The following is a 19,942-nucleotide window of genomic DNA, read 5'->3' on the forward strand; positions in this document are numbered from 1 at the left end:
ATCAATGAAGAAACTCAGAGCTTTAGTACAAGTGTCTATCCAGAAGCAAAAGACAGCAGCAAAACAAGGAGCTCCTATTCTATTTCAGATAGTATGTTGTGTGGTTTGCCCTTTCTGTATGGGTACAACACATGCACATAAGTGAGTCTTTAACTAGACTCATAGTATGCTAACTCATCGTGTGATGTTCTTGTGCCTTAGCATATTGTTGTAATTTGTAAAAGATGGCCTATTTGATTTATAATAAATACACTTCCTCCTCCAATTTTTCTTCCAAACAACCATGTGAAATAGGTTGGGCTGAGAAAGGCACCCAATCAGCCTCTATGGATGCTTATTCCTACTCCTACTCCCCATTCCTACCCCAAAATCTTAACCACTGCTACACTCTGGCTTTCTGGTGTTGCTTATACTCAGCAAATTGTGTCAATAACCACCATTAAGCAAAGCATGGATTAATAAGGGCTGGATAAGGCAAACTATTGCAACTGAGTGCTGGACTTGGGAAAGTATTATAGAAAAACTTTAACTCAGCTTTGCTATAAACTAAAATCAGTTTTGTAGCATGGATATTTATTTGTAACCCCCAAACAGACCCAATTACTAAAACAGATTACACTGCAGAATTGTGTTATGCTACAGTGCAGCCTAATCATCAAACAGTAATAAAAGAATACTAAATTTACAGCACTGCAGTATTGTTATAAATTGTTCTTGACCTGCTGTGTTAAACACTGGAAAATGTTATGGGAGCATCACTAGACTCTGTTGTCAGTTTGCTTATCTCCTTGCAAATTCAGAGAAATTCAATACATACTTCACATAAAATAAAACATGATAAAAAAACTCAACATTTTGCCAATGTATTTTGTTTGGATGTTGATACGCCAATATTCATTTTCAGCTGTGTTACAATCCTAGAGCTCTCTATTCATTGCTTCGAACCTCTTCATAATGCAATGTAATAATATAAGAAACATTTAAAAATGAAAAACGGGAACTGATGAGGAACAATGAGCACTATCATTCACGCACGCGCAAACACACAAAGATTTTCTTGGCAGCACTACAGAAGTGCTTTGCCATGTGTTCTGAGTGGTTTTATACCTCCACTGTAGCCTACAAAACCTAATTGCTGGGAGACCCCCATCCCAGTCCTAACCAACCCCCTTCAGTTTCCTAACATCAGCGAGCTCAAATTAAACCCCGCCCCTAGCTAGGCTAGGCCAGGTTGTCCGTCAGGCTAATGGGGTTTGCTTCCGGTTGACACCCGGAAGCGAAGAGTAGAAAGTAGGAGTCGCCGTGCTCGACTCTTCCCGGTTGCTGTCTCTTGCTTGTTTTCCCCGGTTCTACTTGCTTTCGCTGCCCAATGCATCCGCGGCGCCCCGAGGGCTTCGACGGGCTGGGTTACCGGAGCGCCCGAGAGGAGTCCGGAGGCTTCGCGGCCAAGCCGGACCTAGGCCACTGGGTCACTACCCCGCCTGACATTCCTGGCAGCCGCAATCTCCATTGGGGTGAAAAGACGCCGCAGTTCGCTGCAGGCACACCTTTGGTGGCGGCTGGGCTCAACGAGGACCCGTACCTAGGAGGTGCTGGCACCAACTCCGGTGCGTAAAGCAAATCGCGAGTACGGGAGTGGCACGCGGAGATGAGGAGCCTGGCCTCCGCCCTTAGGCAGCAGGTGCTCGGGTGCGTCGGGCATGTCTGCTTTACAGTCCTAATTGGCCAGGTCCGCTTGTAAAGGCGACCGGAAGCAGTGCGCTAGCCCATTTTTTGCCAGTGCTTCCTTTGAATGCTGTCCAACGCTTTCTCTGTAATTCATGTTTCTGGGTGTGTCTCTTTAGAAGCACCTTATCGCTTGAGCAGCATATGCTAGGCACTTCCAAAAAAACAGTGTTATTCTTGGAATAGAATATATTGTTTAAGAGATATAAGGAAATTAGGTATTGCTTTAATGTATTTGGAAACACTGTATATTTCTGCAGTTAATGAATATGCATAACATGTTAAAATTCTTGGATTTACCATATAATTGAATAGTAATAGTAAGTGAATAATAAGAATTTCTATACTGAAATGTGTTGCTCACTTTCTAGCTTAAAATAAATATGTGGTTATCTGTCTCTTAGAACAGTTGAATCGGTTTGCAGGCTTTGGGATTGGCTTGGCAAGGTAAGAGGTCTAATCTTTCATTAATAGCATTTTTTTAATGCAAAAACACTTTTTTTTCCCCAAAATTCATGCCCACTGTGTGACTCAGAAATGTAATACTGTCATATTGTTATTGTTGTACTTCCATAACTAACTCCATTAAAATAGTTATAAAATGTCAGTTGTTTAAAATAGTTCAAACGTAAGTAAATAAAAAATACAGATAAGCAAAGGATAACTAAAAAAACTCTAGCAGTCACTTATGAAAAATTTTCAGCTAAAAGCTAGTAAAGGAGGCCTTGCTAGCCCTTATTAAAAGAAAGCAAAGAAATAATGTGTACTGATAGAAAGATCCATAATGTCAGAGCAACTATCATAAAATCTCTAGTTCTTTGCTATTGATATTAACGCTAGCTACACCAGAAAAAATTACTCACCTGGAAGGAAATTGTATTTAAGTTCTGAGAATCTGAACAAACAGTTCTTCAAGTTAGGCTCAACCTAGACAGTGAAAATTTGGAATGATAAATTTGCAAAAAAAGTGCTCAGACTGAAAGAAGCTCATCCCTTTGGAAAGAATCATTAACTAATCTGGACAAAGGGCCACTTAATTGCAACAAACTTGCCAGGATGGGATGTGTATCCAAGTTGAAAGTCTAGGCTTTTCCAGTTTTGAAATCTTATTAACATTTTAAATCCAGTTTGTCAACAAGATGAAAATGGATGAACTGAATAAAGGGGTTCTGCTCTTGGTCCATCTGGCATATAGTGCATTTCCAGTGTAAGCTGAAGGGACAGGAAAAGAAATTGCTATTGTCTATAAGAATCCAATTTCCTTCAGAAATTTTACACAAATTCCTTCAGAGTGTTTATACTTGATATGGAGCCAAATAAATGTTTTGAAGATTCTGTTGCTGTACCTTTCCCATGAGTTGGCTTTTGGTGTGATATAAAACAAACTTTTAAGACAGAAGTTATGGATGACTTCCATATCTCATTTCTTTATATAAATTTTTAACCTTTTACACCTATATCCACTATAATCTCAGGAATTCACGACTGCTAAAAGACCCATTGAGCCCTTTCAATATGTCATTATTCCAATGCATTCAGCCTGTTGTTTTGAACTAAGTATAAGGCTGGAGGTCTGAAATTAGTTGTACTTTTCATGGCCTCATTGTCATCCTCAGACTATTTTCTAAAATCTCAGGAGACTTATGGAATTCAAGGAATTTCTAAATGTTCTTAGATAATTTCCATTTAACATGTCTGGCTTGTCTACTGAAACTTTGGTTTCAATATTATAGAGCAAATTGGAACAAATTATTGTCCCAAAGTATTGTCTATGACACTGCCATATTCTTGTCTTGCTGGAGATATAAGACTATGAAAAGCAACAACTAGAATGCAGTTGGCATAAGTCTTATCTATGGTTGCTTCTGAATATAAATTAAAATGCTTATTCATGTGGAGTATTATGCTCAATACTAGAGGTATTTCACAACCAAAGAAACTAGTAAACACATCCCAGCAATGTTTTGGAAATCTTGGGTTTATAAATGCATCCCAATTTGGATGAGCGCAATATTTATTCAATTTCTATAGCTGATCCTACTTAGGTAACAACCAGCTGAAAACATCAAAAATACAACAATTTAAAAAGCAACAATTTATCATACCAGAAACTGCTGGTTATATCCATCATTAATAAATACTGCAGTTAACTAACTACATAATTTTGCAGAAGCAATAGCAGCAGGAACATTTATTCCTGTTAAAACCATCTTGTTGGCCTGTAAATAAACTTAGTTGTCATGCTCTGCTATTCATATTGTCCTTGCAGATGCTTAAAGTTCCTCAGTGAACCAGAAAGCTGCGGCCCTATGAATCATAAAAAGAAATTTTAATAGTATATATGTGTATTTTCTTCAGTAATGTCATTCTACCTAGAGCAGAATTTTGAATAATATCATTACAGTATATAAGTAGGAATAAAGTAGCTAATTAGAAACAAAGTTTAAAGATGCAATGCATTTTAACTTCATCTAGGTGCATATAAACTCTGTTTCCTAATTCTATTTGGTATAGAAGTTGCTGGAGGGGATTTTCACTATATGAGAAATTTTTATGCGTTGAGTAGGTCAAACTGGACATGCAAAAAACAGTATAACTGTCAGATTCATTTCTGATGAGAAAGCACACAAATTGCTTGTTTCCTCCACTTCCCTTAAAAAAAAAAAATCTGTTAGGATGGGCTTTGCCAATTGGCCACTGTGGTGGTTTTTAACTGCTGCTTTTTGAAGGTTCCATAGTAACCATAGGGGAGAATAACCCCTCCCCTTAGAAGTGTGCTGCCTAGCAACCTGTGCCAATAGTGCAGTATGCTTTCCTTCTTAGTGGGCAAGGCATTCTCACACAAGTAGTCGAACCATCCATAGTTCTTGCTTCTTGCTTGTGGCAGGGCTGAATGAAGTCTTGGGCACGGGTCATAATGTACAGTAATTCCTGTCTGGCTGTTTAATGTGATCTGCTGATTTGTTTATTTTTTTGTGTATAAATGGATTGCATAGCTCATGTAAACTGAATGGAAAACAAGTATTCCACATTTTACCATTTCTAGAGCTCAGCTGTATCTACAGTTATCAAACTTGTCTAGTACCTGTCTATATTAAGTATTTGTTTAAATACTTAATTTTGCTGGGTTTTGTGGATTTTTTTTTCCTCTCTATTTTTGTATTGCGGGGCTACCTAGATGTTATAGTGGCCTATCTGTGTTTTTCAGCAGGGATGAACAACATGGATCCTTCCAAATGTCAAGTAGAAAAAGATTGTGGAAGCTATATCAGGAATACATAGGTTGCCTATTAGAGCTGTTCATATTTTTGAAGAGGTGCTTTGCTTCATCAGAACTCCAAACACTACTTCAAAACAAAACAGCACCCATCTTCTAATCAGCAGAGTGGTTGCTTGGTTTTGATCTAATCAGTAAGTGGGGCTTCTGAACATATGCAGCGCATTCACTGAAGACTAGAAACATACTAATCAAGTCAGATTACCCTCAACTTGATGTTTTGTAGAAGCAGAATGACTCAACTTAGCAAGTTTCCACATTAGAACAGATTCTTTGTATTTCTCGTAAAAGTGTACTGGAAGCTATAGTTCAGCATACAGCATAGATTTTTGTAGAAGGTAGATGTATATGAAGCTTATTGAGAGTTCTCTATGTGTTCTATAAATCTTAATTTCCTAGACCTCACAATTATATAAAATGGAGTATGCAATGCTCTAACAAAAGTTGAGCATTTAAAATAATTGTTTCTCTGAAGTTTATTCACAGAAAATGTGCTGGCTCATCCTTGCGTCGTTTTGCGGCGGCAATGCCAGGTAAATTCTTTGGGCTATTGTGGGCAATTGCTATTTATTCAAATATTTGTTTTGTGTTTCTCTGTTGTGGTTAGGTTATTAGTTCAGCAGATTCCATGCATACTTAGGATTTCCTAGGGTTTTAAACTCATAGTATTCTATTTTTATAACTTTTTCTGATACTAAAAATGTATTTCTTTCTTTTGTAAAACACAAAACAAGTAAGAATAGTATCAAAAGATTATGAAGTTAATTTAGCCTGGCACAGCATTCATACAGCCAAATAACTCACACATTTCTATATCAAAGCTTGTAAACAAATTGTTTTACTGCTCTGTCTGAACTACATAGTAAAATAGAACTGAATTGGTCATTTCAGATAGCTGAAGTAGCTTCAGCTTAAGTTCACCTTTTATATTGTTAGTCTAAAATTTATTTAATAATTCAGGTCTCAGGTTTGATACTGTATATATTAATAAGTAGATGTTGAGATAACACCCGATTTTCTCCCAAATTATGAAATTGTTGAAACCCTTATCAGTGTAGGCAATCTTGAGGTAAATCACTTAAGGAAATTCATTCAAGCTGTACAAATCTTTTGAAAGAAGTGTTTTGCGATCTCTGGGAGCACATAAGAACCTCTTCTCTGAATCAATGCAGCACTTATAACTTTACAGTCTCATAAGATTGCTTCATAAGCTGTTGCCAGTTGTTTCCATATGTGATGCATGTTTACCTGCTTTGCTTTGTACACGTACACATATGGAGACATCTCAGAACAGCCTCCAAAGCAACAGCAGAAGCCTGGAAAAAAACAACAGGAGCTTCATTGATTTGAAAAAAGAAACTTCATATGTGCTCCCCCATGTTCTAAAGCACCTCTTCTGAAAGATTTGCAAATCCCTACAAATTCTCCTTCTAATATTTTGAAGATAGGTGTGCAGTACTTGAATCTGAAGGAGGCAAAGCCGTTTTAGATCCATTGTGAGCCCCCTTGCTGTACCTGTTGGTGAATCCCTAAAGGGGCTTATGCCTTTTCCCGGTCTTGCTTGGTAGCCATAATGACTCAGAAAAGTCCATGTTTTCATTAAGAAGGTGTTAAGGAGGCAGTGACGTATGGTCATACCTATTTCTACCTCCTTGATGTCTTTTTAACCATGTAATTTCTAGAATCTGTGCTGCTACTATGCAAAACCAGGAAAGACAGATAAAACAAAGGTGCTCATGCCACTTTTGCACTCTTTGGATCCAAAAACTGCAATTTCTAATATGGAATATCAGTGCAGTGACTTCTTTAACAATTTCCCTGTCACATTCCAGGGATATGCCTGTTTAAGAATCATATAAGGATATTTATACCCTATTTGAAGGTTCGTCCTTGCTCTGTTTTTATTTGATACAGTGCCACTAGATACCGGGGTCAGAGTTATAAAATAAGTTACATTCATGACCATATCAAGTTAGCTTTCTTGTGTCTGAAGCCTTTCCGTTTCCATGTCCTGTGTGAGTAAATGCTTTTCCTGCAGATTTTCTAGATATTCTTATCCAAATTAAATTGTTCAGGTAGTCCCTTCTCTGATAGTATTTTTAGCTCTCCTAAAACAGTGGTCCTAATATAACTCCCTGAAGTAAACACCATGAAATGTGATGAATATAAATATGATTGGACCATTTCTTTAACATTTGTTTTGAATTTACTGTCACTAATATGTGGGATTTGATTAGATTTTTTTAACATGTGAAAGTATTCATATAACATTTATTGCATCTAGGGATCCAGTGGATCCAGTTCACATGCAACATTAAAGATTTGTAATCATGACTTATTAACCAAACAGTTGCAGTCTACACAAAATATTAAGCAATAATGATTTAGCATTATGTATGAACCACATCAATAAATCTCAAATTATAGATTATAATATATGAATTTAAGACTGCCCATTTTTATAATTCTGTATATTTATATTTTCAGGTTAATTATCATGCCAAGAATTATCACCTAACTCCATTTACAATCATCAACATTATGTATAGCATCAATAAAACCCAGGTTAGTATTTAATGTCAATTGACATTTATTTATAAGAAATACTTTAGCTTACATGTTTTTAAAGAACAATATAATTTTTACTATTTATGCACTGCTTTCAATGTGACTTTTTTCATATGCTGTAATAGTATAAGTGACAATATACATAGAAGTTACTATTTGGTAACATTGGCCTTTTCAATACATCCAATAGTGAACAAGTTATAACTTAAATTTCAGGGCCCCAGAGCTCTTTGGAAAGGAATGGGGAGCACTTTCATCGTTCAGGGCATAGCCCTTGGAGCAGAAGGCATCATCAGTGAATTCACGCCCTTGCCAAGGTATAATCATTTTCTGTTTCATTGTGTTAAATAAAACATTAATAATTGTTTTTAATATGTGTGGGAGATTTTTTTGCTTGAATTGACTAAAAATGTAGGCCACTCTATTAATTGTTTCATGATGAGAATCATGAATGAAGCTGTCTGGATTTGAATCTATTGAGCAGTGCAAAGTAGCGTGCTCACATTCTTGGATAAGCCAGAGTTTTTAGGAAATCTGATTTAACATTTAATATGAACATAGCATTGTATCTATCATATATTCAGATGTATTGTAAAATAATAATGATACATACTGAAATTGTATCAGTAGGAACTCTAGGAAGTAGGGTAGTCTTTGTTATACAAAGTTACCAGCTAATAAGATTTTCTGCTCCACAAGATATCAGTGAATACACACCTTTTCCTATCCTTTCAGAGCTTTGTATAATGTCTTCATTATGCATCTTTACATCCATTACCAGTTCTGTATTATTTTTAACATAAATGTATCTTAATTTTTCTTCAATTTTAATGTCAATAATGAAATTATGCAAATGTCCAATAAATATTAATAACTAAAACAAAACATAAGGTAAATGTTTACATTTTACCCAATATCTTTATTTATTTTTTATATTACAAGAGCTTTTATACCCTTCATACAAAACCCAATCTGCTGGTAACACTGCAGTGTTTATAACACCCCAGTTTATTTAGAGTTCCATGGGTACTGATACTTCTCCAGGTTTGCTATAGATTATATGTGACTCCTTACAGTAAGTGTAAAGTAATGACTGGTGTATATCTTTGAATGATTTGGTGTATATTCTAATTGCTGCATGAATGGGTGATTTTTAAAAAATTTTTCAGAGAACTTGCGTACAAATGGAATCCCAGGCAAATAGGAGGACATCTTACGCTGAAAGGGTATGTGTGGTTGTCAAGGTTATTCTAGTTTTTATTGGTAAAGATGCTTGCTTTTACATACTTTGACATTAATAATGAGTCAGGCAAATCAAAAGATGAATGGTAAGCATAACAAGACTCTCTTTGTTGTAGAATAACAACATCAAATTGAGCAGGATACTCTGTATTTGTTGGACTACCAATTCCAGAATTCCCAGCTACAGCAAAATACCATTCTGACTGAAAATTCTGAAAGGTAATCCAACACTGGGAGTGTGCCAATTTGTGAAAAACTTTCTTGAGACTTTCAGATTTTAGTATTTTTAATACCAAAATTTGTTTTCCATTTTATTCTGATGGTTCACTTGAATAGATTGCACAAATACACAAATGCAACATGGCTGACAAAACTGAGGATGCATTCTTATTACTTTCTACTCCTACCTGTTAATGAATTTAAGCAGCATTCATAAAATGATATACAATGGTTTTGAAGAAATATAGATACAAGTAGTCCTTGACTTAGGACCATTCCTTCAGCGACCATTCGAAGTTACAACAGCACTGAACAAATAGTGGTTACAACTGGTCCTGGGAGTTCCAACCATCCCAATACCCCCATAGTCACATGATCGCAATCTGGGTGTTTGGCAACCAACTCACACTTAACAACTAGCTGCAGCGCCCCGTGATCACATGATTGCCATTCGCAACCTTCCCTGCCGGCCTCCCCAGAAAGTTGGTGGGGAAGCCAGTAGGGAAGGTCGCAAGTTGCTGGGGAGTCTACTCCACCCATGCCCCCTCCCCCAGCCCATCTGTGCTCACGCTGTGTCAGCCACTCGCGCACCATGCAACCTCCCCGAGCCTTGCCGTGCCTCCCTCACATACTCTCACACACCCTCCCCAACCTTCACTGCACCTCCCTCACACCCTCCCCAAACTTCACCGTGCCTCCCTTGCATCCTTGCACACCCTCCCCAACCCTTGCCACACCTTCCTTGTATCCTCTTGCAGCCTTCACACCTTTGTGCACCCTCCACAACCCTTGCCGCACCACCCTCGCATACCCTCCATGAGCCTCACTGCACCACCCTCGTGCACCTTCACCAAGCCTTGCTGTGCCTCCCTTGGACACCTCCCTGATCCCCTCCATGTGTCCCTCGTACCTCCTGCCCAACCAGCAAAGTCAATGAGAAAGCTGGCAGGAAGTCAGAACCTGCGATCACGTGAGTCCTTGCTTAACCCCACCCAAAAGCTGATCCAAAATATTTATATCTTAGTCAATTCAAGTTAAATATAGGTAGTCCTCAGGTTATGACCATTCATTCAGCAACAGTTCAAAGTTACAACAGCGCTGAACAAATGATACTTACAACCAGTCCTTGGAGTTCCAGCCATGACAGCATCCCCATGGTCCCATGATTGCAATACAGTTGCTTTGCACCCAGCTTGCAATTATGACATTGCAGCAAGCCACAGTCAATGATTGCAATTTCCGATGTTCCCTACTGGCTTCCCACAAGCAAAGTCAATGAGAAAGCTGGCAGGAAGTCAGAACCTGCGATCACGTGAGTCCTTGCTTAACGACTCTCACAGTCCTCACTTAATGATGGCAACCAGACTGCCAGAATTCCCATTGCTAAGTGACACAGTCATATGACATCGCGTTGTAGACCACATCGCTTAGCAATGGAAATTCCAGTCCCAGTTGCGATCGTAACCTGAGGACTACCTGTATGACTAAAATAGATTAAATCATAAAGACTTATCTTAAGCTAATTCTTGAGTGGTATGTTTGAAATTAAAATATGTGATTGGATTTTAGCAAATAACAGTTTTGATTATCAAAATAGTAACTGTATTTATTCTTCTAGGTTGACTTGTGTGATAGCAATGCCTTTTTACTCAGCAAGTCTGATTGAAACTGTGCAAGTAAGTTTTGATTTTTTGATTTAATTTTTTTATATATATATATATATATATATATATATATATATATATATCATGCTATTTTCTATATAGCTACTCCTCACTTAACAACCATTTGTTCAGCAACCGTTCAAATTTACAGCAACCGTTCAAACTTACAGTGCTGAATGAAGGGACTTATGACCGATGCCTGAAGTTACAGCTGTTGCAGTGCCCCTGCGGTCACATGATCGCAATCTGGGCCCTTGGCAATCAGTTCACACTTACGACCAGTTGCCAAGTGCCCCGTGATCATGTAATCTCTATTTGCAATCTTCCCTGCTGGCTTCCCCAGAAAGTCAATGGGGAAGCTGGCAGGGAAGATTGTAAGCCACTGCCACCTGCTAAGAGGATTCCCTCTCTGAGGGCTGACTGAAAACACCCTGTGGCAAAATCCTGCTTGGATTTCAGGATGGAGCTCTTTTAACCAATCCCCAGAGATGAGAGGGAGTCCTCTTGGCTCTGGGGGCTAGCTGAAAACGCCCCGTGGCAAAATCATGCTTGGATGTCAGTATAGAGCTTTTTCAGACAGCCCCCAGAGATTTCGGCACAGAGCTTTTTCAGACAGCCCCCAGAGATGCCCCATGTTGAAATCCAAGCAGGATTTCTAGCTCCAGAGTGGAGAGGCTTCCCCACTGTGCCTGAGGCTTGCACCTTCCTGCTGACTTCCCCACTGACTTGATTGTGGGAAGTCAGCAGGAAATTGTGTCACCTAATGACCTGTGATTCTCACTTAACGACAGCAGCTGGGGGTGCTGGAATTGCAGTCACTAAAAGAAGAGGAGACGTGACATCTCACTTAACAACTGCGTTGCTTAGAGACCTAAATTCCAGTCCCAATTGTGGTAATTAAGCAAAGACTACCCATAACTCTGGGGGAATCAGAGTTGAAAGTATCTTAACGTTTGGTCTGAGCTTTTATATTCTGTCTTATATGTACAGGTAGTCCTCATTTAACAACCGTTCATTTAACGATGGTTTGAAGTTACAACAGCCATCGTAAAACGTCACATCCCCCCACGCCTGTGGTCACATGGCCACATTTCGGGTGCTTGGCAACCGGCTCTCATTTATGACCAGTTGTCAAGTGCCCCACAATCATGTGATCACCATTTGCAGAGAAGGTTGCAGGCAGAGGGGACAGAGGAGAGCTGAAATCCTTCTGCAGACTGCAGGAATGAAGCTGAAATCTTCAGGATTTGAGCTCCATTCCTGCAGCCCCCAGAAGGATTTCTCCTCCATGCACAGAGAGGAGGGGAAACCCTTCATGGGGATGCAGGAACAGAGCTCAAATCCTGAAGTTTTCAGCTCCATTCTTGCAGCCCCACAAAGGATTTCTCTTCCATGCACAGAGGGGAGGGTTTCGAAACCCCTTGATGGGCTGTAGGAGTGTTTGAGAGCCAAAGGGCTGCCTGCCAGGAAGGTTTCAGGTCTGAGCGGAGCTCTAGCAGGCAGCCCTTTGGCTCCATCTGCTTAACAGTCCAGGAGGTCACTTAATGATCGCAATTGGGGAGTGGCTGGATTGTAGTCATTGAGCAAAGCAGTCACGTGGGCATTTTGCTTAGCAACTGTTTCAGTCAACAATTGAGATTCCAGTCCCAGTTGTAATTGTTAAGCTAGGACTACCTGTACAGCCTCTGAAGGAAAAGAGTTGTTGTTTCCAAAATTATTAGATGCACCTCAAGATCAGGTTTCATATACTTGTTTTTTATAGAATAAAATAATTTCTGTCTTTCAAGGGCTGATTCAATTTCTTTAACTCACTTAATTGAATCTTAATATGGAAAAACATTAACTATATTGAGCTAAACTTTTCAGCAAATAGTTTCCTTCCTGTTTATTGCTTGTCAACATGTTTATAATTCCAAACCACTTGGTGGCACCCTTGTCGCTTTAGGAGTTTTATTTTTATCTGGATTGGAAGTATAATAGTTGTAGAAGAAATGTATGTTCCAGTCCTCATGTGTGTGAAATAGTCTGTGAAGCTGAGCCTTTGATATTTTGAAAATTATTTATTCACATACCAGCAGAATTGTGATTTAGAATTTTTGAATTGCATATTAGTTGTTCCTTTCATGATTTCTGCTGAATAACACTAAGCAAAAATAGTCTTACTAAGAAGCGTGAAATGGTATTTTGTATTCTAATAAATTATTATTATCAACAAAGGCCACAACCTCAATTTGTTCCATATGTTCTATGGAACAAATATGTAAAACTGTATAAGAAGCTCCATTTAGTTAAAAATTATCTGTCTTGTGGATTACTGCAATGCTGTTTGAGAAATGTCCAGTTTCTCACTGGATGCATGGAGTTAGAGAATTCCAGGGATCTTGATCTTAGATTAAAAAATAAAGCTGGCGAATACTGAGTGTGTTCTTTAATCATCTACAAGTTTTCAAGCTATATCTCATCCCTTGTACTACTTCTAGAATGTCCTTTTTGGTAGATACCGTTTGAATTGAAAAATAAGGGTTGAAGCTCCACCATAGTCTGTAAAGTGTAAGTCACCAAAGAATTGACCAAATGTCATATAATTCACATGGATCAGTTACAGAAGATAATATAGATAAAGTGAACATAAGACTGGAAGGTAAGCCAGGCATTCAAGTATGCCGTTCATAATGTACAGGTGATAAACTTCAAACACATTACAATTAATGTTTCTTTTAAAAAAAAAACTTTAGTAATTTGTAGTATTATATATAAATAACAATATAACTATATTACTATTGTATAAAAATATTTAGTTTAAAAAACAGACCCAACTGCTCTTTTTAAAAAGCTATATAGTGAAGAGGAAATTTTTTTAAAAAGAATAGTAAAAACCCTATACTAAACTATTTACAGAAGAAGAAGAAAAAACAGAGAAAAAAACCCTTAGGAAATAGGAAAATAAATTTTAAAAAAACCTCTATAAGTAACTAAACAAAACTAAAAAAAAAATCCACCTAAACCACATGTAATGATATATGTGCCAATTTAAACAATATCAGTCTATCTATAGGACTATTAAAATATGTAACTTTCTTCCATATTTTTAAATAAAAAGTATTTAATGTTTAATCTTAGACCATATGGAATTATATTGTTTGGTCTTTCCTGCCCTTCAGTACAAAGCTGATTGAAAGGCTGAGAGTTAAGAAAGCCAACATTCAGAATCTTGGACACAAGCATTCTTCCACAACAACCCTTTTCTCAACAGTCCAAACTCTCTATATACAATGTCCTTTGTAGTTTGAAAAATTCCAGATTTTTTTAATATAACAAAGCATTACTATCTTTAACCTTTAATTGCCTTCAAAGAATATAATTCACCACAGTAATGTCTAACCATAAGGAATTACAAGTGGACATGCCCATAATACAAATACCAAAGTTTCTACATATTTTTTTATTTTTCAAAATGTGTAGATTTAGATTCAGTGGAAGTCTTCTCCAACATATGCAGTGTTTCTAGAGCTTCAGATGAGGTGTAAGTATTGAGGCAATTCTAAGTAAATTGTTTTCCTTTTATTAAATCCAGAGGTACTTAAAAGTATCTTTGCTAAATAGTTATTGAGAGTAATAATTCCATTATTTTCCAACAAAATGTATTACCAGGCATTTCTAAATATGAATTACTCCAAAGATCAATTTCCTCATTAGAGAGGAAAAATCCATTTTAAATTTTCTTCCCATTAAGGCACTACTTTCAGTTCTGGAAAAATAACTTAATTTTTCCTATAATTAGAAACAAGAACTTGCCAAAATTGCAAGGGCACTAAATAATAACTCTCAAGCTGAGCCCATAATGGTATATGTACAATATTGTTTCCATTACAGTACATGATTGAAGTTAACAAATAGCCCCAATTATATTGTTTAAACTTGGGAAAATTAAACCTACCATTATCATAAAAAAGACATAACTTTAACAAGGAGATCCTGAGTATTTTTTCTTCAGTAAAAATTTAACTATTATCAGTTTAAAATATTTAAGTGAAATCAACATGGATGTTATGCTCTCTTTCTCTCTCTTTCTCTGTCTCTATATATATATATATTAATTTGATGCAAAATTCATTTTTACCACATTAATTCTTCCCCACAGATTTAAGAATATCTTTATCCACCTCTACATATCCACTTTCATCTGGATAATATATTTTGAAATCTTATTGACTGAACTGCATGTTTTCCTGGAACTAATAGCATTAGGAACATTAATCAAGGCACATCCAAGAAAGTAGTTTCACGCTACAATATCTACTAATTTGCATTAGTTATACAAAAGATCATTTGAGTAAGCCATGTAGCACTGCCGGTTTGCTATTGGATAAGGCCACTGAATTGCATGTCACAGTATGAGAATCAAAAAGAAAATTATCCATTTTGTTTTGTCCCAAAGAGGCATCTAATTAGTCTACGTACTAAGCTTGAAATACCTGAAGCATAGTAAAATAATTAAAAATAAAAATCATAATCACCCAAGGACGGTGTAGCCCACCCCTGTTTGAAAAGAACTTTTAAAAAATAATTTCACAAACTATAGAGCAGCCATTTGGTATAATATTTAAATCAAAGCCTGTTCAACCTGAAATCCTATAGGTCTGAAGTCTAATAGATTCCATAGAAGTTGATTTTTCTGAATAAGTTTAAACTAGTTGTCATAGCAATCACAAATTCTAGGTATTTAGTTGAAATACTGTGTTCTCTTACAGAGTGAAATCATTCGGGATAATCCTGGAATTTTGGATTGCCTGAAAGAGGGCATAGGCAGAGCAATGGGCTTTGGAGTCCCCCATAGCAAGCGGCTGCTCCCTCTGTTGGCATTGACCTTTCCAACAGTTCTTCATGGAGTCCTTCATTACATAATCAGCTCTGCAGTACAGAAACTGGTCCTCTTCTTCCTAAAGAAAGAGAATTCCCCAAGCTTTCCAGCTGAGAACTCTAATTCTGTACAAAGCATGTTGGATGCTTATTTTCCTGAACTCATTGCTAGCTTTGCCGCCAGCCTTTGTGCAGATGTTATGCTTTATCCACTGGAGACAGTTTTGCATCGCCTTCATATTCAAGGGACACGCACCATCATTGACAATACGGACCTTGGATATGAAGTTCTCCCCATCAATACACAGTATGAAGGAATGAGAGACTGTATCAATAGCATAAAACGTGAAGAAGGAATATTGGGGTTTTACAAAGGGTTTGGGGCTGTTATTGTACAGTACACACTGCATGTAGCCGTATTACAGCTTACTAAAATTCTTTACTCCACACTGCTTCAGAACATTTCTTAAAAGCTAATGGATGTGGCCATTTAATTGGCTACATTTTCAAAAAATAGGTACATTACTGAAATCTGAAGGATTAAAATATATAGTAATGGTTCCTTCATAAATAAAAAGATAGGGGAACATATATCCTTTACACAGGCCATGGTAAGAGGAAACTGAAATGTGTGGGTCAACACAAGGCTTTTAAAATATTGAAATGTAAATAAAATATTAGAAGGCATTTTATAAATCTGTCCAGAGTATGATTTTCAGAGTGATGATATGTAGTAGATACAATTCCACTGGCAATTTCTCCTGCATAACTATTAGAAATAAACAATAGCTATATAAAAAGAAGCTGTGTTATTTTTAAAGCCTTGTCTCTTCTTAGAGGGACCTGCACTGAAGATCGTTAATATGAACTTAATTTGGCAATCTTGGAATAAACTCAGAAACCTATGAACTTTGTCAGTTTTGTTGAAGAACTTTTCACATAATTGCTGTAAACAATATTGCTAATATCAATAATATGAATGTAAACAGCATTTTTCCACACTGGACTCTTGTTGGGTTACAGGTGTACTTTTTCCCCCAACGTTTTGTTGATAAAACAGTATGTGGTGCCCCTAAAAAAACAAAATCCAAAATTGTTCTATTACTTGCATAAAAGAAAAATGTCATGCAGTTGAAGTTCTTCTACTTGACTGCTGAGAAGAATGTTGGTTATAGTTGGCACTACTAGAATTCTTCATACAATATTAGAATTCTGCCTCACTACAATATGAGGTCTCAGAAGGTTGTCATAAGTAGACATAAGTCAGGTAACTACTAAGATGTCTCCCTAAGATGGCATCAAAATACTTCCAATGCAGGTTAATTGAGTTTAATTGAGGTAAATACATTCCAAATAAATATAACTCATATATATCAAGGAAAGTTTTACTGATAATTGTCCTTCTGCACAATTATCATGGCCTTTAATTAAAGCCATTATTGATTTGAAATACCCAATTTCAAATGTGAAACAGGCTGGAAGTGTTTCAAGTGTTTTAAACTCAGAACAGTGCTGTTTTAAACTTGAAACACTTCAAAAGTGATCAAAATAACCTGCTTTGCACTTGATAGTTGTTTCACACTAAAACAGAATTTTGAATTCAAATAGGTTGAATGTGAAATTGTTGCATACCTCTGTTTTCAAATTTTAGTCTATAAAAAAACAGCTTGTTTTCAGTATTGCTGATATTTTTCCAAGAATCAAATTGAAATTCATCCCAGAAATCTAGCTGAATTTGGTGGTCTTTATATTTCCCAACCACAAATATAAAGACCACCAAATTCAGCCTATATTGTATTTAAACCTTTGTTTAATTGTTTTTCAGAAATAGCTACTGTAGAGCAGAATTCTCTTACCCGTTAGTATAATATGCAACACTGGACTGCAGTCCATAGTATGTTTCCTTTTAAAATGACACAATTTTGTTTCAAAAAGCCTAATTCCATTAGACGTCTATTTGCTTCTGTGTCCAGGCTTGATCTAATGGAAAATGTAGAAGGATGTATTTTACAATGCATTTGCATGCTTTAAAAAAAGCCTTTGGAAAAGTTCCTGTCTCTTTCAGCAATCAGTGTGTTGTAAAAGACTAGGTATATCTTTATGAATCTAGAAAACTAATATTTCAGAATTTATGTACAAAGTTCTTATTTATGGGGCACATCTGTTAAATACACTCATTAATTATGAAGCACATCAAATTACCTTTGAAAAGAAATTGCAGAGGAAGAGGTTAAACTTGTTAATTAATTTTTGTGGTTATCAAAGAATTGGTGTGAGAATTGAAGACACCAGGCGACTTCTCTTGTATTTGAACTGTTTTGCCAAAATAAAATAAATGTTCCAAACAAATGAATTGAGAAGAGGGTAATAGTGACATATTTCAGCTTTTCAATGTATGTTGTAGATGTAATCTTTTCATAATGCTTCTACTAGGTTGAATGCTGGAGTCCTAAAGGAATTGTGCACTTTGTAAGCTCTAATAAAGCTATAAAATGTTGTGCTGTGATGAACTGCTGGGTCCCTCAATTTACAGAATTTGTTTCTCAGAATCCCTGGAGAAAATCTAAATAAAAAGTGATGTAAATTTTGTTTGACATATTGGAAAAATATTTGGTTATGCGCGTGATAAAGTACCACTTTACATATTATGCAGTCGATGCATGTGCTACCTGTGCAGCAAACTGTATGGCATATTAGATTAATGTGGAAATGGTGTACACAGATTTTTAAAAAATATATTAAGCTGCTCTATGTCAACCTTAGTATATTACCATGCTCAAAAAAAGGGGGCTTTGGGAGAGTAGTTAGTTATACTTTGAAGAATTTTTTTTTAAAGCTTTTAAAACATGCTGAGAATCAAAGTATTACCATCTCATAAGGCACTTGGCAGTGAACATTTTTATATGATAAGATAAAAAATGCCATCCTTAGTTCTATGAAGAAACGTTTAATGCAGTAATATATTCTAAGGCAATGTTAATTTGTTAAATTTGTTGCAAAATGTGGCTTCCTTGTTACTATAATTATTCCCTGTGGGCTTAGTGCAAACAGCTGAAAAACCAAAGGAAAAAGAAATATCCAGAATAGGAAAGTTAAGAATCTTATGGTAGATTTCTATAACTTTACTACTCTTTTAATAATAGGTCCAAAATATTATAAATTAGTTATTTGTGCCTCAAGTCAGAACTCTGGATTGATCTGTTCTATGATCCATCTGTTTGTTTTCTTGGCTATTTTCAGGAGACTTCTCCATCATCAAATTTTGAAAGCATCAATACACTTTCTATCCTTCAAAGCCTAACTTTAAGTTCCATACAGTGTCACAGGGAATTGTCTGCACAGTTCTGATCTTTGTAGATACAGACACATCCCTGCACCTGAATATCTTTTCCAAGACTTTATTACTCTACCAAATGCTAGTCTGTGGCATATTTCTCGACTGCTGGCTTTTTTATTTCAATGTCGTCAAGTTTTGTTGGCTAGATACAATAAATCTTTAAAATTCTTCATATAGTATTTTGATTATTTTCTTTTCTGATTGTCAGGCTGACCCAACATTTTATATTAATATTATTTTACATAAAATAATATTAATAAAAATTTACCTTTGGCTCAGTCTTAGGGATATATGAATTTCAGCCTTAAGATACCCATATCAATTCCACATATAAAAATGCTATCATGTTTACTTCATTTCTCTGAGAAACTGCAAGTTTCAGTATGTATCAGAATTTTATTTATTTAAAGTACTGAAGTCTTATTGATGCTTAGTAAAACTGATGCTTATTCATAAATATAAAGCTAGCGCAAAGATAGTTTGCAATATTTTTAAATCTGAGGATCATACTTGGTATACTTATTTGATCAAATGTAGTTTATTTGTGTGTGTGTGTGTGTGCTTTTTTCCTTTTGTCACAAAAAAGCATCAGTATTTGATGGAACTTTCAGAGAGTTTGGGGGACTGCACCACATACTCTGAAAGCTATAGGTTGTAACCCATCAAGTTCAGTCCCTGCTGTCTACAAGAAATCCAAATAAAAACATATACAAAAATGGTTATCCAGCACTGGTTATCCTGCACTCTTTGAGTAGTTGGTCTGCTGTTAACAATCTTTACTGTTAGGAAATCTTATTTAACATTTAAGCAGGATCTGCCTTCCTATAACTTAAATCCATTATTCCACATCCTCTTGTCCGGCATGATAGAGAACAGATTTCTGTGTGACAATTTTCTGGTATTTTCAATCATATCTTCCTTCGGTCTTTTCACACTAAATGAACCCAGTTCAAAACAAGTATTGTCTGAAACATAAATAACATTCTAGGTAAAAGATTCATCTTAATCACAGAAATTCTCCCTACAATGACAATTGTAATTTTCCCACCT

At 36.3% G+C, this 19,942-nt stretch overlaps 1 protein-coding gene across 1 annotated transcript; it reads left to right on the forward strand.

Moving 5' to 3' along the window:
- Positions 1-1,266: 1,266 nt before the first annotated feature.
- On the forward strand, positions 1,267-19,533 carry SLC25A46 (solute carrier family 25 member 46). The gene is made up of 8 exons (XM_007436564.4): positions 1,267-1,607; positions 2,130-2,172; positions 5,478-5,535; positions 7,490-7,567; positions 7,787-7,887; positions 8,740-8,796; positions 10,650-10,707; positions 15,447-19,533. The coding sequence occupies exons 1-8, from the start codon at positions 1,370-1,372 to the stop codon at positions 16,023-16,025; spliced, it is 1,212 nt and encodes a 403-aa protein (XP_007436626.1). The 5' UTR covers positions 1,267-1,369; the 3' UTR covers positions 16,026-19,533.
- The last annotated feature ends 409 nt before the right edge of the window (positions 19,534-19,942 follow it).

The sequence above is a fragment of the Python bivittatus genome, unplaced genomic scaffold, assembly GCF_059951505.1.
Source record: "Python bivittatus isolate LINGU-HERP-01145 unplaced genomic scaffold, Pbiv_v1 ctg000850_np1212, whole genome shotgun sequence".
NCBI lineage: Eukaryota > Metazoa > Chordata > Lepidosauria > Squamata > Pythonidae > Python > Python bivittatus.

Bases quoted from the DNA above. Each gene is read 5' to 3' on its own strand.
- SLC25A46 (XM_007436564.4), top strand. From the start codon at position 1,370: ATGCATCCGCGGCGCCCCGAGGGCTTCGACGGGCTGGGTTACCGGAGC. The intron at 1,608-2,129 runs GTGCGTAAAGCA...TCTGTCTCTTAG, and splicing joins AGGTGCTGGCACCAACTCCG to AACAGTTGAATCGGTTTGCA. The intron at 7,568-7,786 runs GTTAGTATTTAA...CTTAAATTTCAG, and splicing joins ATAGCATCAATAAAACCCAG to GGCCCCAGAGCTCTTTGGAA.